At 35.5% G+C, this 23,440-nt stretch overlaps 1 protein-coding gene across 3 annotated transcripts in view; it reads left to right on the plus strand.

The window, feature by feature from the left end:
- SH3KBP1 (SH3 domain containing kinase binding protein 1) overlaps positions 1-23,440 on the plus strand; it is a 136,154-nt gene that overhangs the window by 11,918 nt on the left and 100,796 nt on the right. For 2 of the 3 annotated variants that reach the window (XM_088144857.1, XM_088144858.1), the window contains exon 2: positions 8,081-8,238. In XM_088144857.1, the coding sequence (XP_088000983.1) occupies positions 8,081-8,238 (158 nt within the window). The remainder of the gene's footprint in view (positions 1-8,080; positions 8,239-23,440) is intronic. The other variant, XM_088144859.1, reaches the window with a different exon arrangement.

Genomic DNA, 23,440 nt, shown 5'->3' on the forward strand with positions numbered 1-23,440 from the left:
TGGGCCAGGAAGTTAAGTGAGTCCTGCTGGTTGGTGGTTCAGTAATTGTTTCAGTGATTGTAGTAGAATGATTCAGTTAACCATAGGTAAGTGGTATATAATCGTTTTTGCTTATTGTTTTATACATTGTGTAATTGTTTTCTTTTTGGTTTTATCTTTTGTACGTTGCCTAGAGTCACCTTGCTGGTATGGCTTAAATAAATATCCATGTGGTGGTTTCCTGTTGTTTTCTTCTTAAATAGCCCTCCCTTTAGTAGAGTAATAACAATGATAGTAAGTGAGATTTGCATAAGTTGCATTTGTTGTCATGAATTCTAATATCTGTGAATTTTACTATTCACTGTCATCTACTAGGCATTAATTCATAGATAAATTGACTCTATGAGCATCAAATAAGTTTGCCACACATCTTGTTATCTGTATTTTGGTAACACATGTGACAATTTGTAATTAAGCTTGTATGTAATTTTTCAGTTTTTTCTAGAAACGATTTTTTTTTCATATAGCTAAGGTTTCCTTTCTGGTTGCATGTTATCAATTAAAAAATCTGGCATTCTTTTTCTGCCCTAATGCTGGAAGGAGTGGCTGATTTGAAGAATAAAATGTCCTTTTTTATTAACATGTACTTATCTTCTAACATGCTGAATCCCAATAGCACTTTAGTATCATAGTACTAGAATGAGGCTAAAAGGTTTGGAGAAATGTACCCCACATAATAACCACGCTGATTTCAATCATGTGGGGCATGTGTGTATTTATATATAAAATAGTAACGTCTGAGAAGTTTTTCCTAATTAAATATTTCTACTTGGACATAATTTCCCCGTCTGAAGTTTAGATTGCACACTGTCAAAATGTCAAGGAATCTGACTTCTTTTAAAAACCTTATAAATTAAAATATTTCTATTTTCTGTTTTTTGATACTGATCTGGATCTGGAGGGATTCAGTCAATCTTATTGTCTCAGTGAAATCATGGGACAAGTTACCCATTCACTGAAACTAAAGCTTACTAACTCTTCCCTGGATTTATCACGGTAGTTTGTAACAGCAATGAGAAAGCTGATTTTAATGATACCTCCTGGAATTTTTCTGTTGCTCTGTCATTCGGCTGTTTAAAGTTGCCTTGAACAGCTGATTGTGCTGTTATAGGAATGAAGTTGTACTGCCTTGATGGGGGATTTACTGAAACAGTGCCTAAGAAAATGTTCGTTGTGAGTTACTGAAGTCAGTTAAAAATCTGCTTGTGATTTCAGTGGAATTCTGAGACTTTAATATTGTCACTGTGCCTGGACTGACATCTCCAGACTGGATTGTATGATGGAAGTTCTGTATCTCTGTTCTAGATGTAGAGTACACATGCTGCATATAAATTTAATAAATAAACACACGATATTAATTACAACCTTGTTACTAACATGATTTTTTTTCCTGTACTTTTTTAAAAATAGTGTTCAGCGAACATGTATCCTCTACACTTTGGGGAAATGGTCGTCTGATCCTGGGCAGGTCAATAAGTAATCTCTTTTTAAGCAAGAGTTTAGAAATAAGAGTTTTTGTTAAAATACTAAACCCAGACTAGAATTATTACTGTATTACTGCTAGGTGCACAAAATTTAAGCCACTTGCTACATTTTGTGTTTAGAATTTACTTTGTAAATACAAGAGAAATAATGGTACAAAGTGTATTTCTGTCATTCATATTTGAACATATACTATCGGATCTGTACAAGTAATTCTTGAAATTAACTGGAAACTGCTGTAGTTATTCCCCATGTGAGGATTGTCATCAGGACTGTTTTGCAGTGACATTTTAGCATTAGCAAATGACATGGAATACATGCTGCCAGTTCATTTTAATTTGGTTAATTTCGGTTTCTGTCAATATATAGCCATGTTCCCGCCTTTTCTTTTGAACTGCCTGTTTAATATTCCTCAGTACCAAGTACAGTAAAACTTGACAATCCAAGAAGAAATTAAGAATTGGTAGCAGGAGAGACTTATTTAAAAAAATTGATTTTTATATCAACTTTATTAGTACTGTTCCAATTCCTCCAAGGCCTAAATGATCACTATAAGTTTTCTTTATTAAAAAAAAATACATGTGTCCATCCAAACCGTATGACAGTAGCTACTACTAATTTCAGAATTTCTAATATGTAGAAGAGTGCAGTATCACAAGTTAAATGTATAGAATGTGTATGGCAACTTCCTCCCGCCCCTGGAAGTGTAACTTTCCTGTGTGAACTGTCAGAACGGACTAGTGTGTAGACTGGTAGTCCACAGTGAATGTTAATGTATTCAACTGTTACACAATACTGGGATGTTCATATAAACTGTAGCAACTGTATAACATTTAACTATTGTTATAACTGAATTTCCCTGATTGTCTCTCTTGCTTGTTTTCCTGACAACTCCTTTTTTTAAAAAATAATATTTTTAAAAAGTTTTACATAGTTAAAAGCTAATACAGAATTAGAAAAGATATACAAACAAAAAAGAAGAAAGAGAATAAGAGGAAGAAAAAGAAAAAAAGAAAAACATATAAAGTGACTCCCCCCCCCCAAAGAAGTACAGTGGTACCTCTACTTACGAACTTAATCCGTTCCGTGACTCTGATCGCAAGTCAAGTTGGTCGCAAGTCGAAGTAAATTTACCCATAAGGTTCAATGTAATTACCATTAATCCGTTCCGGCGTCCGCGGACCACGCGTCAGGGGCGGAAAAAAGGCCGCTGACCACGCGGCAGGGCGGAAAAAATGGCCGCGGACCATGTGTTGGGTGGAAAAACGGCCGCAGACCATGTGTCAGGGGCAGAAAAACGGCCGCGGACCACGTGGAACGGGCGGAAAAATGGCCGCGGACCACGTGGAACGGGCTGCAAGTGGCTGCGGACCACGTGGAACGGGCGGAAATTGGCTGCGGACCACGTGGAATGGGCGGAAAATGGCCGCGGACCACGTGGAATGGGCGGGAAATGGCCGCGGACCACGTGGAACGGGCGGAAAATGGCTGCGGACTACGTGGCACGGACGGAAAATGGCTCGTAAGTCGAGGCGAATTCGTAAGTCGAGGTAAATTTTTGGGGCCGGAGCTGATCGTATCTCGAAAATTTCGTAAGTAGGGGCGTTCGTAAGTAGAGGTACCACTGTATAAGCATTTACAGTAACTTAACACCTTCTCTAACATTACAGAAACCAAAAAACTCTTTTCCCCATTTCTCATCACTAAACAATAACCAAATGATAGAAATATTCATCAATCAGTCTTATTCAGCAAAAGCATTAAGAATACCAGTAGTAGTAACCTATATGTTTTAAGGTTACACAAATAAATCTATTTTGCATTTCGACTTATAACTTTCTTTAATAAGTAAGACATAAAAGATTATCCCCATATGTATAAAGAATACCGATAGTGGTAACTATATATTTTAAACTAGATCCAATAGGTCCCTTTTACATTCTAACCCATAACTTTCTCTAACAAGTAGGAGGTAAAAGATTTATCCCCATATGAAAAAATGTTTACATCGTCTTGCAATCCTGGCTAAAAAGGATTCCAATAATAACAACGCAAAATCACAATTTATACAATTTAACCCTGGTCAAGTAAGCCCACTTTGAACTCCTTTTTCTTCTCGTTAAGAGGCTTAATTTTCAGTTGCTTCTTCAAATACAGTCCCACATAGTGATTTCTTATCATTTTCTCCCTGTCAGTTTTCAGTAGCAACTTCAGAGATTTAGTACTTCCCTTCTGTGGATCCAAAATAAGATAACTCTCCAGTCACTCTTCTGATTTATAATCAGGATATCCCTTTTAACTCTTAAAACATCAGCCAGCATAGTTTGTATATCCATTACAACTTCTTTCTCTATGTCACTATTGTAGTCAAATATTTTAAAGTCCATTTTCAAATTCACAACATCTTTTTCCATATCTTCTATATCTCTTTTACAGTCTGGCAATTCTTTTCAGTCCATTTTCAAATCCCTGTTCAAATCATCCTCGGTTTCTGTTTTATTCAGTAGAATCTTTTCTTCTTCTATTACCTCTGTTAGATCCAATTTTAAAAATAAGTCCTGAACACATTATTCCCAGACAGATTTAAATTCTTCTGTGGTAAAACAATGTTCCTCCATTATATTAGAAAGTACCATATTTTTCCGACAATAAGACGCCCCCATGTACAAGACGACCCCCACTTTTCCAACCCAAAATTAAGAAATCAATATTTTAAAGATAGTGCAGAACACATTTTTATTTAGTAATTAGTTAACATTTACCTGATACACTCGGTGGGAGGAGGTCCAAACCGTCGCTCTGCAGCTCTATTTCCAGGCTCTTTTGCATAACTGATTACATTCAAGCACGAGTGAAACTGCCGATAGCTTGTCTCTGCAATCAGCCTTCCTCTAATTGGTTTGTTCAGCATCAGCTGGCGTCAGTTACATCAGGCTCGTGATTGGAGGAAGTCTGTTTGGGAGACAAGCTATTTCACTCGTGATTGGAGGCTAGCAATAGGAGGAAGCCTCTCTGCAGAAACAAAGTATGGGCAGTTTTGCAACTGCGCGATTCTCGGGTGACTTCCTTGAATAAGACGCCGTTCAGTTTTCAGGGTAAGGATTTTAGAAAAAAGTATCATCTTATAGTCGGAAAAATACGGTATCTTTTCTTTTAATTGTGCTCTGGTTCTCTCCAATTAACCTTCAAAGCCCAGTCTTATCTTTTATTTTTACAGCCAAAACTTTCCCACAACGTTTTACAGTTAATTCCAAAATCATCTGCTGTATTTTTATAAAATTTAAAACAGAACATAAAAAAATATTATTTCAAATCCATCTGGCCCCTTAACTGTCCACAGCCAACACTCCCTTTCACTGCTTTCCAAAATTTAAATTTTTTCTTTTTAATCTTTAAAGTTACTTAAACCTTCTTTTTCCCAGGATAGAAGGAAATTCTCCTGGTGTGCAGCAACTTGCCTTTCAAAAGGTTTTTAATTTCAAAGTAAATTGCTAATAAGTAATTTCCGATGTTAATTAAAAGAGGAAGTGAAAGCAAATCTAGTGGCTCTTTAGAGGCTCCTAACTGTGGCTTGGGCTCGATGTTTCCCGCGACTCCCAGAGCGCTCAACCTGCTGGAGATGGCTAAATTGCAATCTCTTCACAGAGAGCCTCTGTAAGGAATATTTGTGGGTGATCCGGTCATCTCCTTTGTGTGGAGATGTTCCGAAGAGCTGGACTTTTCACTGGCTCCTCTTAATCATTGTGGTCTTCAGATCCACAAAAATGGAGCCATCTTCAATCCGCCATTACTCCCCCAGAAGTCCGTTTTCCTGATAGTTCCTGTGGTAACCGATTGAATAGATATTTGCACTGAAAATTGGAGCTTGTTGCCATTTCTTGACTTGCTCTTTAAATAAGTAAGTGTACTGACACAATGTGTATTCAAGAAGACTTTAGTCCAAGAGAGTCAGAGAAATAGTCCATATGTATATTTTACAGTAAAGTAATAATGAAGAGAGAGAGAAAAATATTGATAGGAAAACACTTCTATAAACAGTATAGCAATATTATAGTTTGAGCTAAGGTGGGGAAAGATTGGGATTTTAACTAATACGTTAAAATATAGGTCCATATTTAAACACCAAGAAGTCTAATATGCACTGATATACACAGGCTGAAACAAGATAAGTTGCTAAAAATTCATTCTTATTCCTATGAAGTTGTGTTCTGATGAGCAGGCCCATATTTAAACACCAAAAAGTCTAATATTATCAGCCTTACTAGGTAGACCAGACAGGAAACATGACCAGATGAGCTAATTCTACTTATAAGGCTACATTAACAGAATCTTGCAAGTCTAAAAGTACAATTCTCCCCCCATCTCCTTTACACCCCAAGAAACTAGGGAGGGTCCCTTCTGAGCCTCTTCCCCCTCCCTCTATCCAGCTGCGGGATATGCTGTCCCTTATCTGCCCATTCCCTTAGCAGCGTCTCTTTGCCCAGTCTCCCAAGGTGTTTCCCAAATACCATTACAAATATGCTGTGATATACACGGACAGGCTAAAATAAGACAAATTACCAGAATTTCCTTCTTACTTCTGTAATGTTGTGCTAGGCTTCCTCTGTTTGATGAACCACACCCTTATAATGTTTATTAGTAACTACTGGAGAAAAGAGCAGTTTGCATGGTTATGTCCACGTCCTGATGATGATCTACATCATAATAATTGATTTAGATAAAGGTTTGTGTGTGTGTGTATGTTCAAGTCAGTCTTGACACATGGCAACTGCCTGACTACTCCCTGCAGTATTCTTGGCAACATTGCCTTCTTCGCAGGGCTGAGAGAGAGTGACTGGCCTAAAGTCACCCACCTGGCTTCGTGCATAAGGTGGGATTAGAACTGATAGTCTCCTGGTTTCTAGCTCGGTGCACCAAACTTGCTTTCCTAAAGGGAAGAAGTAGAAATTGCTTATTCAGTTTATAGATGACAGCTGCTTCAATAAGATTGAGATGGCAAAATAGAGTGCTGGACTATACCCAATGATTTTTCAACAGAGATAAATACAAACTCTGGTGTTTTGATAAAAATCAGTTACATATATACAACATGAGTTTGATAGTACTGATTTGACAGCAGTATAGGCAAGAAGGGTCAAGGGTGAATTTAGTAGATTTTGCATCTGATAAAATGAGCTGCAGCTCACAAAAGCTTATGCCTTTTGATAAAATTTGTTAACTTGGTAAAAGTGCTATCAGACTTCTCCTGATTTTTAGCCACCGTAGACTAACAGGGCTCTCCTTCTATAATGTCTAGATCGCACAGCAAAGGCTATGTAAATTGTTCCCAAGCAGTGCTTTGTAATACAGAACTCTGGTGCATTCCAAACCTCCTCTTTTGAAAGATTTGCCCAGCCCTAGTAAACATGAAGCTAATGTTGATATGTGGCAGCTAAAAGCCTGGGATCTGCTTTATTCTGCTTCCGTTGACTTCACCATGTTTATTGCATGCAGTTCAGAGCACTGAAGTGATGAGCTGGAGCATATATAGAGGTTGCTAACAAAAAGATAAAGGGCCTGTAGACCATATCCTCTGAGGAATGGTTGAATGAGTTGGATATGTTAGCCTAGAGAAGAGACTATTAAAATATTGTATGATTGCCATTCAAAATAGACATTTAAACTGGAACATTATGAAAACTGAGGCAGTGCAACAGATTGCTTTGGAAAATTTGGAAACAGGTGCTAGGTAGTCACAATGAAGGGTGCTATAATAGTAGATTTACTGTATTGGCCAGTGTTTGGAGTAGATAGTCTTTGTTTTATGAAAGTTAACATTCTTGATCTGTGTATTGAGTTCCTGCTGTGCAACAAACAAGTGTTCACTGAAGGAAGTACTTTTATATTTTTGCACAGATCAGAAGCATTGCCTGATCTTCTTTAAAATTGCAGTTTTAAAGTTAACTGGCATTACTTCAGGATGCTCTTTTGGAGCAATGTTATAAGGAGTTGTGAGAACAAAACATCTTTTCCATTGCCACAGAAACAAGTGTGGTACTGTGCAATCCTTCTGAGCCAAAACAAACATTATCCTTTAGTTTAATGAATCTAAAAAATAGTATCTTTCCTTCAGCCAGAAGGATTGGGTGCTATCATACTAGATTCTCTAAGGGTAGAACAGGTGAGTGAACTCTACCATTCTTCACAACTATCTAGTAAATGTCATACTTCAGTTAAGTATCCTTAGGGACTTTCAAAGGGAATGGAGAGAAAACTAACTTTAGGTAGGTTGCCTGGTGCAACTTCCTCCTTTCAGACCCACCAGTCCCTGCTGTTTTTTTAGAAACATATTTGTTTGTCATATACTGTACATACATACATTTATTTGCAACCCTAGGTTTTAGCAAAACGTATTTATTTTACTTTGCCTCGTTATCTTTTGGACAGCTTGGTAGTTTCTTAAATGCTGCTGATTGAATTTTTTTTTTAATTCATGCATTTTTAATCCTCTAAAATTACAGAATTCTTTCTGGATTTTCCCCCCTAATTTTGTACTATATCATTATGTTTTTCCTTCTAGTGGAGGCGATAGTGGAGTTTGACTACAAAGCTCAACATGATGATGAGCTGACAATCACTGTAGGTGACATTATCACCAACATCAGAAAAGAGGATGGAGGCTGGTGGGAAGGACAGCTCAAAGGCAGAAGAGGTTTGTTCCCTGACAACTTTGTAAGAGTGAGTACAAAGTGAAAACTGTTAATTGTCTTGTGTCACCGACTTACATTATCTTGTTGAGATACAGGTTTGCAATATTAGCAGCCAAAATATTTATTTAAATTAATATAAGAGTAGACAACGTAAAAGGCAATTTGGAAGTCTGAAATAATTATTAACAGGGAGATGGACATAACTTTCTATGAGGACTGTGGCTTATACACTTTTAATTTGCTTTGCTGTTTTTCTTCATTTCAATTGCCTTCTCCTTCCTGCTGTATATCAGCTTCCATATGATCTTCCCTAAAGTTTAAGATCAGCCTGACGAACACTGCTTCAGATTTCAGCTTCTTCAAAGACCCAGAGAAGAAACAAATAAGTTGTTACTAATGAGCTTTGGCATGCTTCCAATTGAACATATGCTTTAGTTACCTTTTATGATATTGTAAGAATCAGAGACAATTTCCTTTTCAGCTTTCTTTTGTGGTTTTCTATTTCTGTAATAGGTTTTCTGCTGTGCCTTTTCTAAAAATGTTTATACCTAGTTATTTTAATTTAGCTTTGTTTTTATGCTGTTTTAATGTTTCTATTGTGCATCCCTGTATCTGCTGAAAAATTATATAGTAATTTTCTAAATAAATCAGATCATGCATGATTATTCACTGGTTTTAACACTGAACATGCTTCTATTGCAAACAAAGTTGGACACAAGTATATAAAACAAATGGCATCAAAATGTGGTAGAATGGTCTGCTAGTGCCCAAAATGTACATTTATTATTCTTTAGCTACTATATAATTTGTTGAGGAAACAATCTTCTCATTTCTCCATTAATAACTATGGTCAGAAGGTATCATTAAGAGGTATTAGGTAAATTGAAAATTTAGCTGAAGTTGAATATTTAGGTATGCATTAATATTTGTTAGAAATTTAATTTTGAATTGAAGGAAAGGAGTAATTTGGTTTTGTTAATGATTTATGTTTGTACAGCACTGCATGACTGACAGATGAAGGTGTGGATCATTTCATAGAGTAGAATTTTGTTTGATAAGTTGAATATTCTCTAATGGTTTATTCATGAACACAGACATCAAGTAATTAATGCATATTTGAGACAGTTCTGCAATTACTTGCAAGTGGATAAATTAGTTTGAGAATTCTTGGGTGAAACTTTGGTGTTGTAGCAGTTAAGGAGTTTGATTGTCACCATTGGCATCCAGATTCTAGTCTGCCCTTCGCCATGGAAGTTCACAGGGTACTTGGGTCCATCACTCTCTCTTTCAGCCTAACCTACATCACAGTGTTGTTGTAAGTAAAAATAGGAAGGACTACTAAGCACATCACCTTGAATTCCTGAACAAAAAGACAAGATATACATCTAACAAATTCACTTTGTAGATCAGATTTATCCCCACATTGTTAGCTTTCTGGAATTGTTTCAGAAGCTTTATGAAAAATGAGGTGACACTATTGTTGTTTTGGTTATCATCACTGCTGATTTTTTTTTTTTGGTGATATTTTTATAATGACCTTTGTTGCTCTTATTTATTTACTCCAATGTTTCATTTGTATTAATTGATATAAACTATTGTGAGTCAGGTTCAGTTGTGGCAGTATACAAATAAATAAATGACTTTTTACCAAATTGAAGGTGGAAATTTGTTGAGCATAAAAAGATCTTAAAATAAAAAAAGAACAGAACACAATCACATATGTGTAGATATTTTTAACTATTTTACAGAAAGCACAGTGATATACAGCAGTTGCAGGCAGTTTCTTTGTAAGATACATATTTAAAATATTGCATTTTAGACATAATACAGACATGTGAACATAAATCAGTTACTAAATTGTGGTAAATTACCAGATTCTATAAATAACCATTTTGTAAAGTAAAGCTAACAAATAGTAGCTTCTGTGCTTTATTCATGTTCTTAATTTTGATAATAGAGGAAAAGCTCAGAATGGATCTGTCAGGTTTACTTTATTTTTCTTAAAAATATGAGAAATCAAAAGAGGAAGAAAATACTATGTGGAGCTTAATTTGACCAGATAATTTCCTTTTAGTGAGTTCATGCTAAGCAAAGCAAGAGATTTAGTATAAAAATTAAGAACATTAATCTTCTGGGAAGTACAAATGTTATGCTATGGTGTCATAAGGCCAAGGAACATATTTTTGTGATAGTTGCATTGCTAATCTTTGTTTACTTCTACTAAATTAGTGTATATGTAATAGCTGAGAGAGTACAATACTGTGATGGTACATAAAGCAGGAGATGATAGTGGCAAAATTCTGCTGACTTTAATTTGTAAATGCAACCATATATCTGATATAGTTGTGGACTGTAATGTTTGAAAGAAGCTACATTCACTGTATTTTTTTTTTCTTCATCTGGATATTTGTCCTGCTCCAGATGGTTTGAAGTGTAGACTCTTAGACTTGCTTGGTATATTTTTGACCAACTATATGTTGTATAAGTTGTAGGATCTCTAATGGTTTTGATCATTGGTACATAATAAAATAAACTTTTTGACGGTGCAAGTAATATGCTGCAAGTTATTTTTTTAAATCCTAGGACCATTTTAACATACAAAATATATGAAAGAAGAATTCATCTCTCCATATATGTAATAAAACCTAAGTAATATCCTTTGAATAGAACTGCATAATGCCTAAAGATATTTGTCTTGTTCTTTAGCAGAAATTGAAGAGGTATATCTCAGACTCAATTCTTCTTTTGGCTTAAAGAGCACAATAGCATTTCTTTCACATACGGATTTTCTGTTTGCATAAAAAACAAGCGTAACAAAATGAGTAGAGGAATATATGAAATAAATAGAACATTAAACAGTTTAATTGTACATAATTCAAATTGCATAGTTACTGCCATATTTAATTATAAAGCTTCTTAAGGGTACATTAAGCTACGTCTGGTATTACTGCCTAAGAGTGATAGTTACTCAGTATGTAGGATATTCTTCCCCAAGCTGATACTCTCCAGATGGGTTGGGCATTGGGTGGAAATTCTCATGGTTACTATCCCAACTCATCTGATAGGCATCATAGTGATGAATGCTGTTGTAGGGCACAGCATTTATATATCTCTCTACACAAATATACTTACTATTGATAACTGGTGCCTTTGCCTGGCATATGAAGATTGCTTGTTTATTAAGTCTTAGGAAATGTAGAAATGAAATGCTAGCATCTAGATTTTTCCACAGTTCAGGAAGAAAAGTTGTAAGAAAGAAACTGCTAGAAACAAAATAAAGTTAGTCTTTGTGACCAGGATTAGGGTACCTTTTGTTGTATTCGCAAACATATCATTTGCATTTATGTCCAATTTAATGGGCCTCAGTGTTCATCTGCTTACAGTAATCAGGCTTACAGTATTTAGTGTTTGGAAAGTACATGAGGGAATCAGAAACTAAGCAACTACTGAGTTGCAACAGTATTGAGGCAAGGGAGTGTATTTACAAACTGCTAGCAAACAAAATAAAGTTATATGGTATCTTAAAAAATAAAATGCTTCTAAGAATTCAAGAAATAACATGTTAAAGGAAACTGCACTGTAGGTATTAACTGATTTCACGCTTTGTGCTTAATTATGTTTTGTTCAAGTATAATGTGATATATAATACTAATCCCTAAATCAAGTCTTTTGACAAGATCACACATTTCAGAAACAAACCAATTACATTGTGGCTTAATATAATAATTTGGACAGCAGCTTTCCTTTTTTACAGCTAACAAGCCATACAAAAGTAGTTCTTTTTTTTATTTATTTAAGAGTGCAGAGAATTCTGTTTTGATGAGTTATATATGGCAGGGTGGATTCTGATAGACACAGAAATAGCAACTATTATTCTTGAATAGGTAGAGAGAATGCTCCCAACTTGTTACAGTTCTTAGATTTTTATAATTTTCCTGCTTGTATTGTCTTAGAAAAAAGTACAATTCCCTCTGTACATGGGAATACAACCGTATAACTTCAGTGTATCCTGTATTTGCTTAGGTTTATGTTATATTTTGATATCCTTATCCTTTCTTGAAAATTACAGAGGGTCTAGGTTTCCTGAGAATATTTCTTAGAGGAGTGAAGGTGATTCCAGAAATCTAAATGGTTCTGTAGTATTATTGCTTTCAATTGTAGTATAAATACAGTAAGACATACTTGCTTTGTTTCTTCAATATGTATAGAGAAGATAAAATTTGAAGACCAAATAAAAAGTTGCTTATCTTGTGTCATAAAAAATGAGTATCAAATCCAGCAAGGTAAACACTTTCAAGGGCTATATCCTTCTTCATTAGTTTATCTCAAGAGTATTTTCAGTGGCTTCCACAAGTTTGCCCTTTCACAAAATAGTGGCCAATCAAAACACCAGCTTACTAGAAACAGACAGTGCCCTGTTTCCTACCACTTACATTGGGGATTCCATAGGCATGTCATATTAAATCTGATAGTCCTAGGAGAATCATAGGGTGCTGGTTTTTGTTGTAAACTGACATAGCTGTTTCTCTGGAAATCTTAACTTTTTTTAAATGCTGAATTTCAAATTAACTCTTCATTGCATGAACATTCCCATTTCTATTATCTTGTAAAGACAGGTTGTGTGGCAATGGGAAAATGTAGTGAGAATGACATGAATTAGCAGTGAATTTACTAATATGTGTCATTGATAAAATCATTTCACTGCTGCTTTCTCTTAAATTTAAACATATTTTAGTGTATTTTAATAATGCATTTGAAAACAGTTAAAAGTCTTGTTGAAGTTTCCTATTCTCTTTTTAGCTTCATTTGATTTGCCATAATTTTCTTAGCATATTAAATAATTTTTAAATTCATAGCTGTCGTACATAACTCTCCAGGGAGAGATGAACGTGGGAAACATGAGAAATAGTTGTTTCTGAACCAATGAATGCTTGTTTTTTCTCAATTAAGGCAAAATTCACATTTCCTTGGGGACTTATTATTCCTATTTTTCATTTTGATTGGAATGCTGCATGTATGCATTTTTCAGTGTATTTCAAATACTATTTTGTTACATGCTTTATTTTGGACTTCTGTCCTTTCTTGTTTGGGTGGTTCTTCATGATATGCAGTGTAACTAAAGATATTACTCTCCACAAATTGGGATCGGTCACTTCCCATGATAAAGCCAGCTTTGGGCTAGAATTTTTTCAGCAAAGTGCTCTTTAGACTGTTACTTTTACAGGGAGAGAAATTTCATAACAATTGTCTGTGGATATGTTCGTAAATGAGAAAGTTATGTGACAGCAGGGATTTTGATATAGTATGTAGTGATCACATTGAATAGTAGCATATACAGTTGTGTGAAAAAGAAAGTATACCCTCTTTGAGTACTATGGTTTTACATATCAGGACATAATATAAATCACCTGGTCCTTAGCAGTTCTCAAAAGTAGGTAAATACAACCTCAGATGAACAACAACACATGACATATAACATACATGTTGCCATTTATTTTACAAAAAGAAAGCCAAAATGGAGAAGCCATGTGTGAAAAACTAAGTACACCTTATGATTCAATAGCTTGTAGAACCACCTTTAGCAGCAATAACTTGAAGTAATTGTTTTCTGTATGACTTTATCAATCTCTCACATCATTGTGGAGGAATTTTGGCCCACTCTTCTTTACAACATTGCTTCAGTTCATGGAGGTTTGCGGGCATTTGTTTACACACAGCTCTCTTGAGGTCCCACCACAGCATTTCAATTGGGTTGAGGTCTGGACTTTGACTGGGCCATTGCAACACCTTGGTTCTTTTCTTTTTCAGCCATTCTGTTGTAGATTTGCTGGTGTGCTTGGGATCATTGTCCTGTTGCATGACCCAACGTCGGCCAAGCTTTAGCTGTCGGACAGATGGCCTCACATTTGACTCTAGAATACTTTGGTATACAGAGGAGTTCATGGTCGACTCAATGACTGCAAGGTGCCCAGGTCCTATGGCTGCAAAACAAGCCCAAATCATCACCCCTCCACCACCATGCTTGACGGTTGTATGAGATGTTTGTGCTGATATGCTGTGTTTGGTTTTCGCCAAATGTGGCACTATGCATTATGGCCAAACATCTCCACTTTGGTCTTGTCTGTCCAAAGGACGGTGTTCCAGAAGTCTTGTGATTTGTTTAGATGCAACTTTGCAAACCTAAGCTGTGCTGCCATGTTCTTTTTAGAGAGAAGAGGCTTTCTCCTGGCAACCCTTCCAAACAAGCCATACTTGTTCAGTCTTTTTCTAATTATACTGTCATGAACTTTAGCATTTAACCTGCTAACTGAGGCCTGTAGAGCCTGAGATGTAACTCTGGGATTTTTTGCAATTTCTGTGAGCATTGCATGGTCTGACCTTGGGGTGAATTTACTGGGACGTCTGCTCCTGGGAAGATTGGCAACTGTCTTGAAAGTTTTCCACTTGTGAATAATCCTCCTCACTGTAGAATGATGGATTTTAAATTGTTTGGAAATGGCCTTATAACCCTTCCCAGATTGATGGGCAACAACAATTGCTTCTCTAAGATCATTGCTGATGTCGTTACTCTTTGGCATTGTGTTAACACACACCTCAATGCTCAAGACCAGCAAACTCCTAAAACTTCAGCTTTTATAGAGGTAGTCACACTTGCTGATGATTAATTGATCAAGGGCATTTGATTAGCAGCACCTGGCTGCTACTTAGCCTCTTCATACCTGTGGAAGGAGTAAGAGTGTACTTAGTTTTTCACACATGCCTTCTCCATTTTGGCTTTCTTTTTGTAAAATAAATGATAATATGGTGTAATATGTCATGTGTTGTTGTTCATCTGAGGTTGTATTTACCTACTTTTGAGAACTGCTAAGGGCCAGGTGATTTTTATTATGTCCTGATATGTAAAACCATAGAACTCAAAGAGGGTGTACTTTCTTTTTCACACAACTGTATAGCATGTCTCAGACAGACTTTTGAAAGTTGGGCTTAGTCACAATGTTGGGCTAAGTCTGTAGTCAAGTGGGAAATGTATAAGATTTGAGTCAAACTCTCAGAGAATTCTAAAAAATTTGGACTGTGTAATTGTTTAGCTTGGCTATTGTAAGAGTTGAAGTTAATGGAGTGGGAGCATTTGATTCTTATGGCAGAGATACCCATTTTGTAAACATTGAGTCTATTTTTTCCCACAACTTCTGGGCAACTTCTGGTTTAAGGTCCTTTAGGTTCCCAGTTAGTCTTTGAATGGAAAACTAAGCTTCGCCTTATGTTTTTCTGCAAGACCCATAACATATATGATCATTCCACACTTTGAACCTTCAGCTCCAACATATACTCTACTTCATTTCTACTAGCATCTGCTGTGTGTGTTTTTTTTTTCCATGCCCATAGTGAGTCCGTTACCAGCCATGTACCCAGACTCTGGGCTAAGGCCAAGTAGGCACAGGCTTAAGGGCACCAAATTTTAGGGGCACCAAACTTGAAAAGACTTCTGAAAAACACAGTAAAAAGCAAAAAGCAGTAATGGCGCACTCCGTAAGCCAGCATGCCCACTTGAGGGTTAAATATATAATAAATATATTTATTATATATTACAATATAAGATATAATAAATAGGGTGAAAATGTTCAAGAAAAAAAATGTCTGGGGATGAAACTCATAAGTGTAAAGCTCAAAATCCTGAAGAAAAAAAAAAAGAAACAAGAGGGCACCTTTTTGAATTTCTAACAAAATCGGAAGATGAACCAAATCATAGGGGGCACCAAAATATGACCTTGCCTAGGGCATCAAAATGTCTAGAGCCAGCCTGTATGTACCTTAAGTAACCCTTATATCATTTATATGGGCCCAATGTCCTCCTTCCTGGATTTTCCTCCAGTCTAAGGTTCTATCTATCTATACTTTACTTATATAAAGAGAGTGCCTTTTTTATTAATTAAAAGTTATGTGAAAGCACTTTCTAAGATTTGAAATTATATCTGTTGTTGACTAGAAGGAAACTTAGTTTAACCATTCTAGAAGAACCAGCATGTCTCAGTTTTTCTTGTCCCCTCCTTTCAACTTAGCTCTAGGAAAAATGAAAGGAGGCATTGTGGACATTCCCATCCAAAGTCAAGAAATACAGAACTTAACCCAAACATTACTTACATCTTGAAAACATAAAAGAATTTATTACAGAATATATGATTTGAGAATGATTATCTTGGCTTCCTGCTTGTATGTTTTTGGTAAACTTCCCTGAGTTCTCTTCCTTTAGAGCGCTAACCTTATAGTTTTATGAATGTAGAGATAAGTAAACAATAATCTATTAAAGAAGACTGCTTTTCCCAATCTAGTGATGTTCTGTATCTAATAGCAGAGATCTAGCCAGAAAATCAGATAACTACTTGGGGTTGACAGACCTTATAGTTGAATGACAAAGTAGCAGCCTAACTCTCAGTGAGAACCTATTGTGTAAATTAAGCCTGGAGATACGGGCTGAGAACAATACAAAGAGTTAGTTTGCTATTCATTGCTCCCAGCATGGAGCTTTAGGAGCCACTGTTGTGATATATTCACACACAGGAGTTAATCACATGCTCAGGAATGAACTAAAGGCAGCATGCAATTTAATATCTTCATTTATAAAAAAAAAAAAATTAGGTTGCCTAAATGTGAAAGGAAACAGTTCATGCCAGCCATTCCCAAATGAGTAACCTCCAGTTGAGCCAGAAGCAGAAGCTGCAGATATCTGTCCTGCCATCACCATCATATCTCTCAAAGCTTTTGCTTGATACTGTTTAGTGGAGTCCTTGGTGCTTTCTGAGCTTGGTTGTTTGCTTGCACATGTTTCATTACCCCAGTAGGTAACTTTATCAGTGCAGGACTGGAGAGCACCAAGGACTGCACAATTCAACCCTGAGCTACATATATTTTCTTCTGTTGATACTGTTTACTTTAAGCACCCTTAGTCAGATAGCAATGGAAGACAGTTGTACCACTGCCTCATAGGCAGCTTCATCCACAGAGTCTTGCGCTGAGGCTTCTTTGGCAGCAAGGTATTTTGGACACGTTGTCAGTTAGCATTCTTTGGAGTGCCTGACTTTTCCAGCACCTGTTCTGAGGATCCCTCAAGGTATTAGAGTAGACAATAGGCAGTTGGTTTGGGGGCAACTGTGTAGTTCTCCAAAATGGGAACTGCAGATAAGCCTCAATCTAACAAATCTGCAGTGAGGCATTAGGACATGAAGAGATAACTGGTGTTTAATTCATAGCCTAAAGCTAAGGTAGAGGAGATGTTTGCCTCATGATGGAATACCTGTAGCCTGATTTAAAAAAGAATACACATTTACCACATTACTTCTAGTTCATACAACTTGTGAAAATAAGTACATACTTTTCTTTTAGTCAGCAGTGGAATTTACAGAGTAGATGGTGTTTTTCTAATCAGTATATTCTTTTTAGTTTTTCAGTCATCAGTACTTAAATTAGATTTGAAATATTTTTATGCTTATTACTGTTTTGATCATAATGATGGTTTCATATTTAATTATTTCTAAACAATTTATATTTATGTCTTGTTTTGTTGCCAGAGGCTGCATTTTACATTTTTTTGCTTGATTTTATTTTTTTGGCTCTCCAGGGCCAAGAGTGACATAACAAAGATTCTTACGAATTGAAGGGCTGAAATTTTCACTCCTTTTTTTTTTTTTCTCTTTTAGTAAAGTGAATGTCTTTAGTAAAGTCTACAAGAGGTTTAACATGCAAATTCTATTGGTTCTTTCAAATTACAGCATCATAATTGGGTAATTTGCCAAATAATGTTGCAGTACAATTTTAGGAGCTGTCCTGCAAGCTGCAGATTGACCATTGAGGGATTAGACAAAATTTCTTACATTCTGTTTGGGAGCTTGTTGCTAGTTACTAATAATCCCACTTACTCTTACACTGGATGCAAACCTTTTATGGAAACAATGCAAACATTTTTGAATTGTGGAACATTTGAATACTTAAATCATTAGTTGAAACTAGACAGAAGCAGTTTCAGACAAACTGAGCTAAGTTTAGCTTCAAAATACCTAAAACTTTTATTTAAAATTTGGCAAATCATTATTTTCTTTTGTTTTAAGTTTTCAATTGGAATAAGGTTTTTTTAATTATCCTAATAAACTTTCACTGTATCCATTTAGTAACAGTGTTTCATATTAATGAAAAAAGGATTAAATGGACGAAAGCACTACAACCTTGAGTGTTTCAAGTGTTTTGATGATCCATCTTGGATTATGGGCTTGTAGCCATCTTGTCATTTCACTTTCCTCTTGAAATCAGTGGCTGGATTCTAGCACTTCAGTCCTCCTTCATGAGAAAAGAAGAAGAGCCTCATTTATAGGGATAATGATTGGTAATTGAGAGCCCAGCTGGTATCTCCTTTTCATTTATAAAAGACAGTAATGTCTCTTGTCCTTCCAGTCTTTTTCACTGACCAAAGCTGGCACTTCTGAAATGATCTTGGTCCCAACATTTCCTCTTATTCCTTTATTGAATATTGGGTTTAGTAAGGATTTATTTTTCCTTTTTGAGATAATTCTTTCTAGGCAGATTTTTTTTCAGGCATCAGACCCCAACAGGTTCTAGACTTTTTAAAATTATGCCCTGATGAGGGAAACAAAACCTGTTAGCTTCTTTGTAGTTGCTTGTTTAATTAGTATAATGCTGCTGTAGTTTTAATTTTGTTTAAAGTGTATTTTTTATAGAAAGAAACATCTTGAAATGGAGAAGGCCTATATAATGCCTCCAGTTTTAACTCTGTTAAATATAATTTGGCCAATGAAATTTTGTATTCAGAAGTCATAAACATCATTCATTTTATAGTTACTCCTTTTTCTAGCATTAATATTGATTTAACTTTTCCAAATCTTTTTATTATAATGCTGTTCTCAAATAAGTTTCCATAGGAACAAGGTCATAGTAATTGAAAGAAAGCAAAATGTTTGATTGAAAGAACCAGAATAATAGACATAAAATTATAATGGCTGCATAGTTTTAAATCCCTAAATAGAATCATTTGAATATTTTGGCTTCTGAGTTGATCAAAAGACTTGATGTTATCCTGACACGTGTATAAAACTATGCTGATAGAAACTTAATCGTATGTGTGTATGGACAGGCTGTTTCTAAGCTGAAAGTCTCTATTTTTACTGGAGTTATTTTTTTCCATGTGCCAAAACCTTAGTTATGTGTTTTAAACTGAAAACTTGTGACAGAAATATGTGTTCTTACTTGATGAGTATCAGACTGTGGTAAGACGATATTAATCAATCTATCCTTGCCTATCAGCCAGCCATTTGTTTCTTAATCTTGTTTGTGTGAAAATGTAACTATTCCACATTTCCCTAGATGAGGAGGGTAATGTCAGAAGTATGTATTTTGTGGGATGAAGACGCTTTATACTTAAAACTTCTTGGGCAAATGTTTCTTTACATTGCAAATGTGGAAATAGCATTATAATAAAAATAGACTTCAAAATCAGATTTTCAGCCTCATAATGTTGATAACTAAGTGCTTACCACACATTTTTTTCTGATGCACTGAAAACCCTAATACATTTTGCTTTTATAAAGAATAATGCTTTAATGGGAAACATTTGGTTATTGGTTTGTCTTTTTTATGATATTATAAAAGATGCAGAATAAGTAAACAAGTCCAGATGTTCCTTAGCATAACACTTCAAGAACAGAAGAAATGTTACTTATGCATACAAAATATTGTATTGGCAGAATGTATTGTAACATAAACTATAAAAAGGGGTTTTCATTTTTCTTACAATAAGGATAAGCAATCTAATACCTTCTAGGAGTTTTGCAGTATAACTTCTGTAAACTTCAGACAGCATGGTTAATAGTCAATCTTTGGGGAGCTGTAACCCAAACATTTGAAAGATATTTGTCTTAAAGACAACACTAGCTCTTCTATTTTGTAACATTTACTTTTATGTGAAATAATAACTTCATAGCTGTAAACCCAAGTTACTCCTGGAAATATTGTTTTCAGTATTTGTTTTACTCGTAACAGAGACCACTTATTGACTTCCGCATGGTCACTGTAGAAAATGTGGAAGGAAATGCATATCTTTCTGCCAGCATGCAGTTACAGATGTGAAAGAAAGCTTATGTTCTGCGGAAGTGAATAAGAGGGCAAAGGAGAAGGGACAGTGAATATGTTATTGTTGAAATGTTTCTAAATTTTGCACTTCAAACTTCCTCCTGAAAGTATATGAATGTGAGGAAAAGAGAGAAAGGAGGTATTACCTTGCATTCAGTAACTGAGACATTTTCCACTAGTAAGAGGTCTTTTAGCCCTATGTATCCAGCATGATTCAGAATAAATCTGAATATGCTGCTATTCAAAAATTCCTTTATTGAAGGTGGACAAAATCCCACTGCATGCAAATTTCTTCCAAAGGACTGAGTTAAGATTATAGGTTTTTCCTAATTCATCAACCAGTTTTTTTTCCCTTGCATACTATATATATGAGAGCTTCCAAGATGTCATAATTAAACATAGAGACATTCTTATACATACATTGGAGGGTCAGGAAACAGAATCCAACAGTCTACTGATAGTGTGTTGTCAGAGATATGACAGGGCCAATTCTGTGTATAATAAGACAAGACAGCCATTTGAAAGGACCTGGTGAGCAGGTCAAAGCAGTGACTGGAACACCAGTTAGTACTGTGCTAGCATCTGCACAGGAACTAGATACACCATCAGCAGAAAGCAGGATATAAAAGTGCATGCAAACAGATAATTCCAGATGCAGAAATTATGAAACAAGTAAAGGAAATGTAATACATAAATCTTGGTAGATAAGAATTTTATTGCATTTATGTTATTTAGCTGGGGAATACATGCATTTGGAAGCCCTGATTTTCTTAAAAATGAAGCAATTAAATCATATTCATTTCCACAGATTAAAATCATGAAATGTTTTGGCCTCCCATATCTTTCATTCCTTATTTATTCTTATAACATCTGTCCAGTAAAGCATTAGTAAGAATGATAATGTTTCTGTGTATGGGAAATTACTGAACATATTTCTGATCTTTTCAACTTTCCTATGTGGGTGACAATCCTGGGATTTTTTGGTGGTTCCATTGAAGTAGTATATTCAAGCCTAAGTATTATTGAGAATTAAATATTACTGAGAATTAAGACTCTAACTGTAGGTAGAGAATGATAGCTTTAAATACATAAAATTAGTTTACTTGAGTAGTTTAGGAAAAATATCACAGTCAGTGGTAGCTGGGTTAAGGGTTCTCAAACAACACAGATTCATTCTTTTTTTTTAATTATGGGGGCGACAGGGGCAGCAGGAGTAGGTGATGGAGTGCAGGGCGGCCAAAGGGGCAGAGAAGAGCGGGGAGAGGGCTGGGGAGGAGCTGAAGAAGAGACAGTTCGTGCAAGGCAGGAGAACTTGACTCTGGGATGTTGTGACCAGCCGTAAATGCACGCTGGTCACCAAGTGCCCAAATTTTGATCATGTGACCGTGGGGGTGATGCAGTGGCTGGAACTTTGAGGACCAGTCATGACTACAATTATGAATGGTTGTAACCCGAGGACTACCTGTATTTGCTTGTGGACTTGGCTATTGCTGATTTTTTATCTAGAGGTCAGTGGATCTGCTCCTGCATAGACTTCAAAAGATGTAACTCTTTTTTATTAACGTGCCTGTTTTCATCTATCTTCCATTTATTTATCCAGCTTTTCAGATTAACAAAACATTCTAAGTTTCTTAAGAGTTCTGCAGCATATAGGGCCCCTTGCAATAAGAATTAAAACTACTTTAAAATAAATTCAGCTAACAAACATAATTATTTTCCAATTAACTTATACTTTTACATTTATTAAACAGACCAAGAATTATAATCTTGAGAATAAACTGAGATGTACATATTGTAATGTATGTTCTTAAAATAGCAAAGTGAATTTAGAACTGTAAAGGATGGTATAAAAATGAATATTGCATTGCATATATTTAAATTTTTCCAAGAAGCACTTTTCTATAGACATACTTCATAGCTTCTGACTTAATGTTCTTGGTATTTCACCCATCCTTTTCCTCTTTTTTCCCTTGAAGAGGCAGTTTTTAGTCTGTACGCCTTTGGGTGATGGCTTTGCAAAATCATGGAAACGATTTGTGTGGCCTAACCAAAATCTTTGTTTTTTCCTAGCCCAGGAACTAATTCATATTACATACTGGTTTTAACGTTTTCCAGCAGTTCAGAAACTGCCCAAGGTTATGGAGAACTGCTTTTACTGGGTCCGGTGCTCTCTGTACATGCAAACAGTTCCTTGGGTTTTATGTACTGGAGTAGTTAAGGACTCTATATACATCTATAGTCTTCAGAAAGTCTCAGTTATGATGACTTTGTTATCATATCACAGAGCACATAGAAAGTAGCTTGTTTGACAAAGCTAGTGGAAATTCAAATATAAGAAATAGAAGCTTCAGTAATAGTATTAACAGTGGTTAAAATATGAGGAATGTCTTACAATAGCCACATAGTAGTGGGAGTTCCTGATAAAATGCTTTTTAAAAAATGCTGAGATTTATTATAAATGGGTGACTAGTTAATAGAATTCGCAAATGTAATAGAATCTCAAATTGTTGTTTCAGAAACACTGTACAGATGTGTCAATGGCTTTATATATCTTGGAAAACTAATTAAAATTTGGAATAAGTGTGCTTGAGTTGGTTCAGCATAGCTTTACATAATGACAGAGAAACAGATCTGTCAAAATAATAAGCTAATGATGATGACATCTGTGTAAAAGTATATGATTCTATTTTGTGCTTTAATTTTTAGAATTCTAAGTTTATTAAATTATTAGGTCTTGGAAATACATTTTTATTGTTGCTGTTTCGGAATATTTACATTTTCCTGTTCTATACTGTATTTGCTTTATCAGTTCTATTGATTTTTCAAAAAGAATCTGATAGTCTTTTAAGACTAATACATTTTTTTAATATGGCATAAGCTTTCATTAGCCACAGGTCCCTTCATTGGGTGCACAGAGTGGCTTAACTAATGTAGAATTAGAACAAGTGGAGAGAGAAGGGGAGGGGGAGACAGGGTGGTTATGCAAATGAGGTACCATGGTGGACAGATTACAAGTACCTTATCAAGTAATGGTTGTAATGTGTTAAAAACCCATTGTGTTTGGTCAGACCTTCTGAGAAAGCCTGAAACCTATT

This window comes from Python bivittatus, unplaced genomic scaffold (assembly GCF_059951505.1).
Source record: "Python bivittatus isolate LINGU-HERP-01145 unplaced genomic scaffold, Pbiv_v1 ctg000350_np1212, whole genome shotgun sequence".
Classification (NCBI taxonomy): domain Eukaryota; kingdom Metazoa; phylum Chordata; class Lepidosauria; order Squamata; family Pythonidae; genus Python; species Python bivittatus.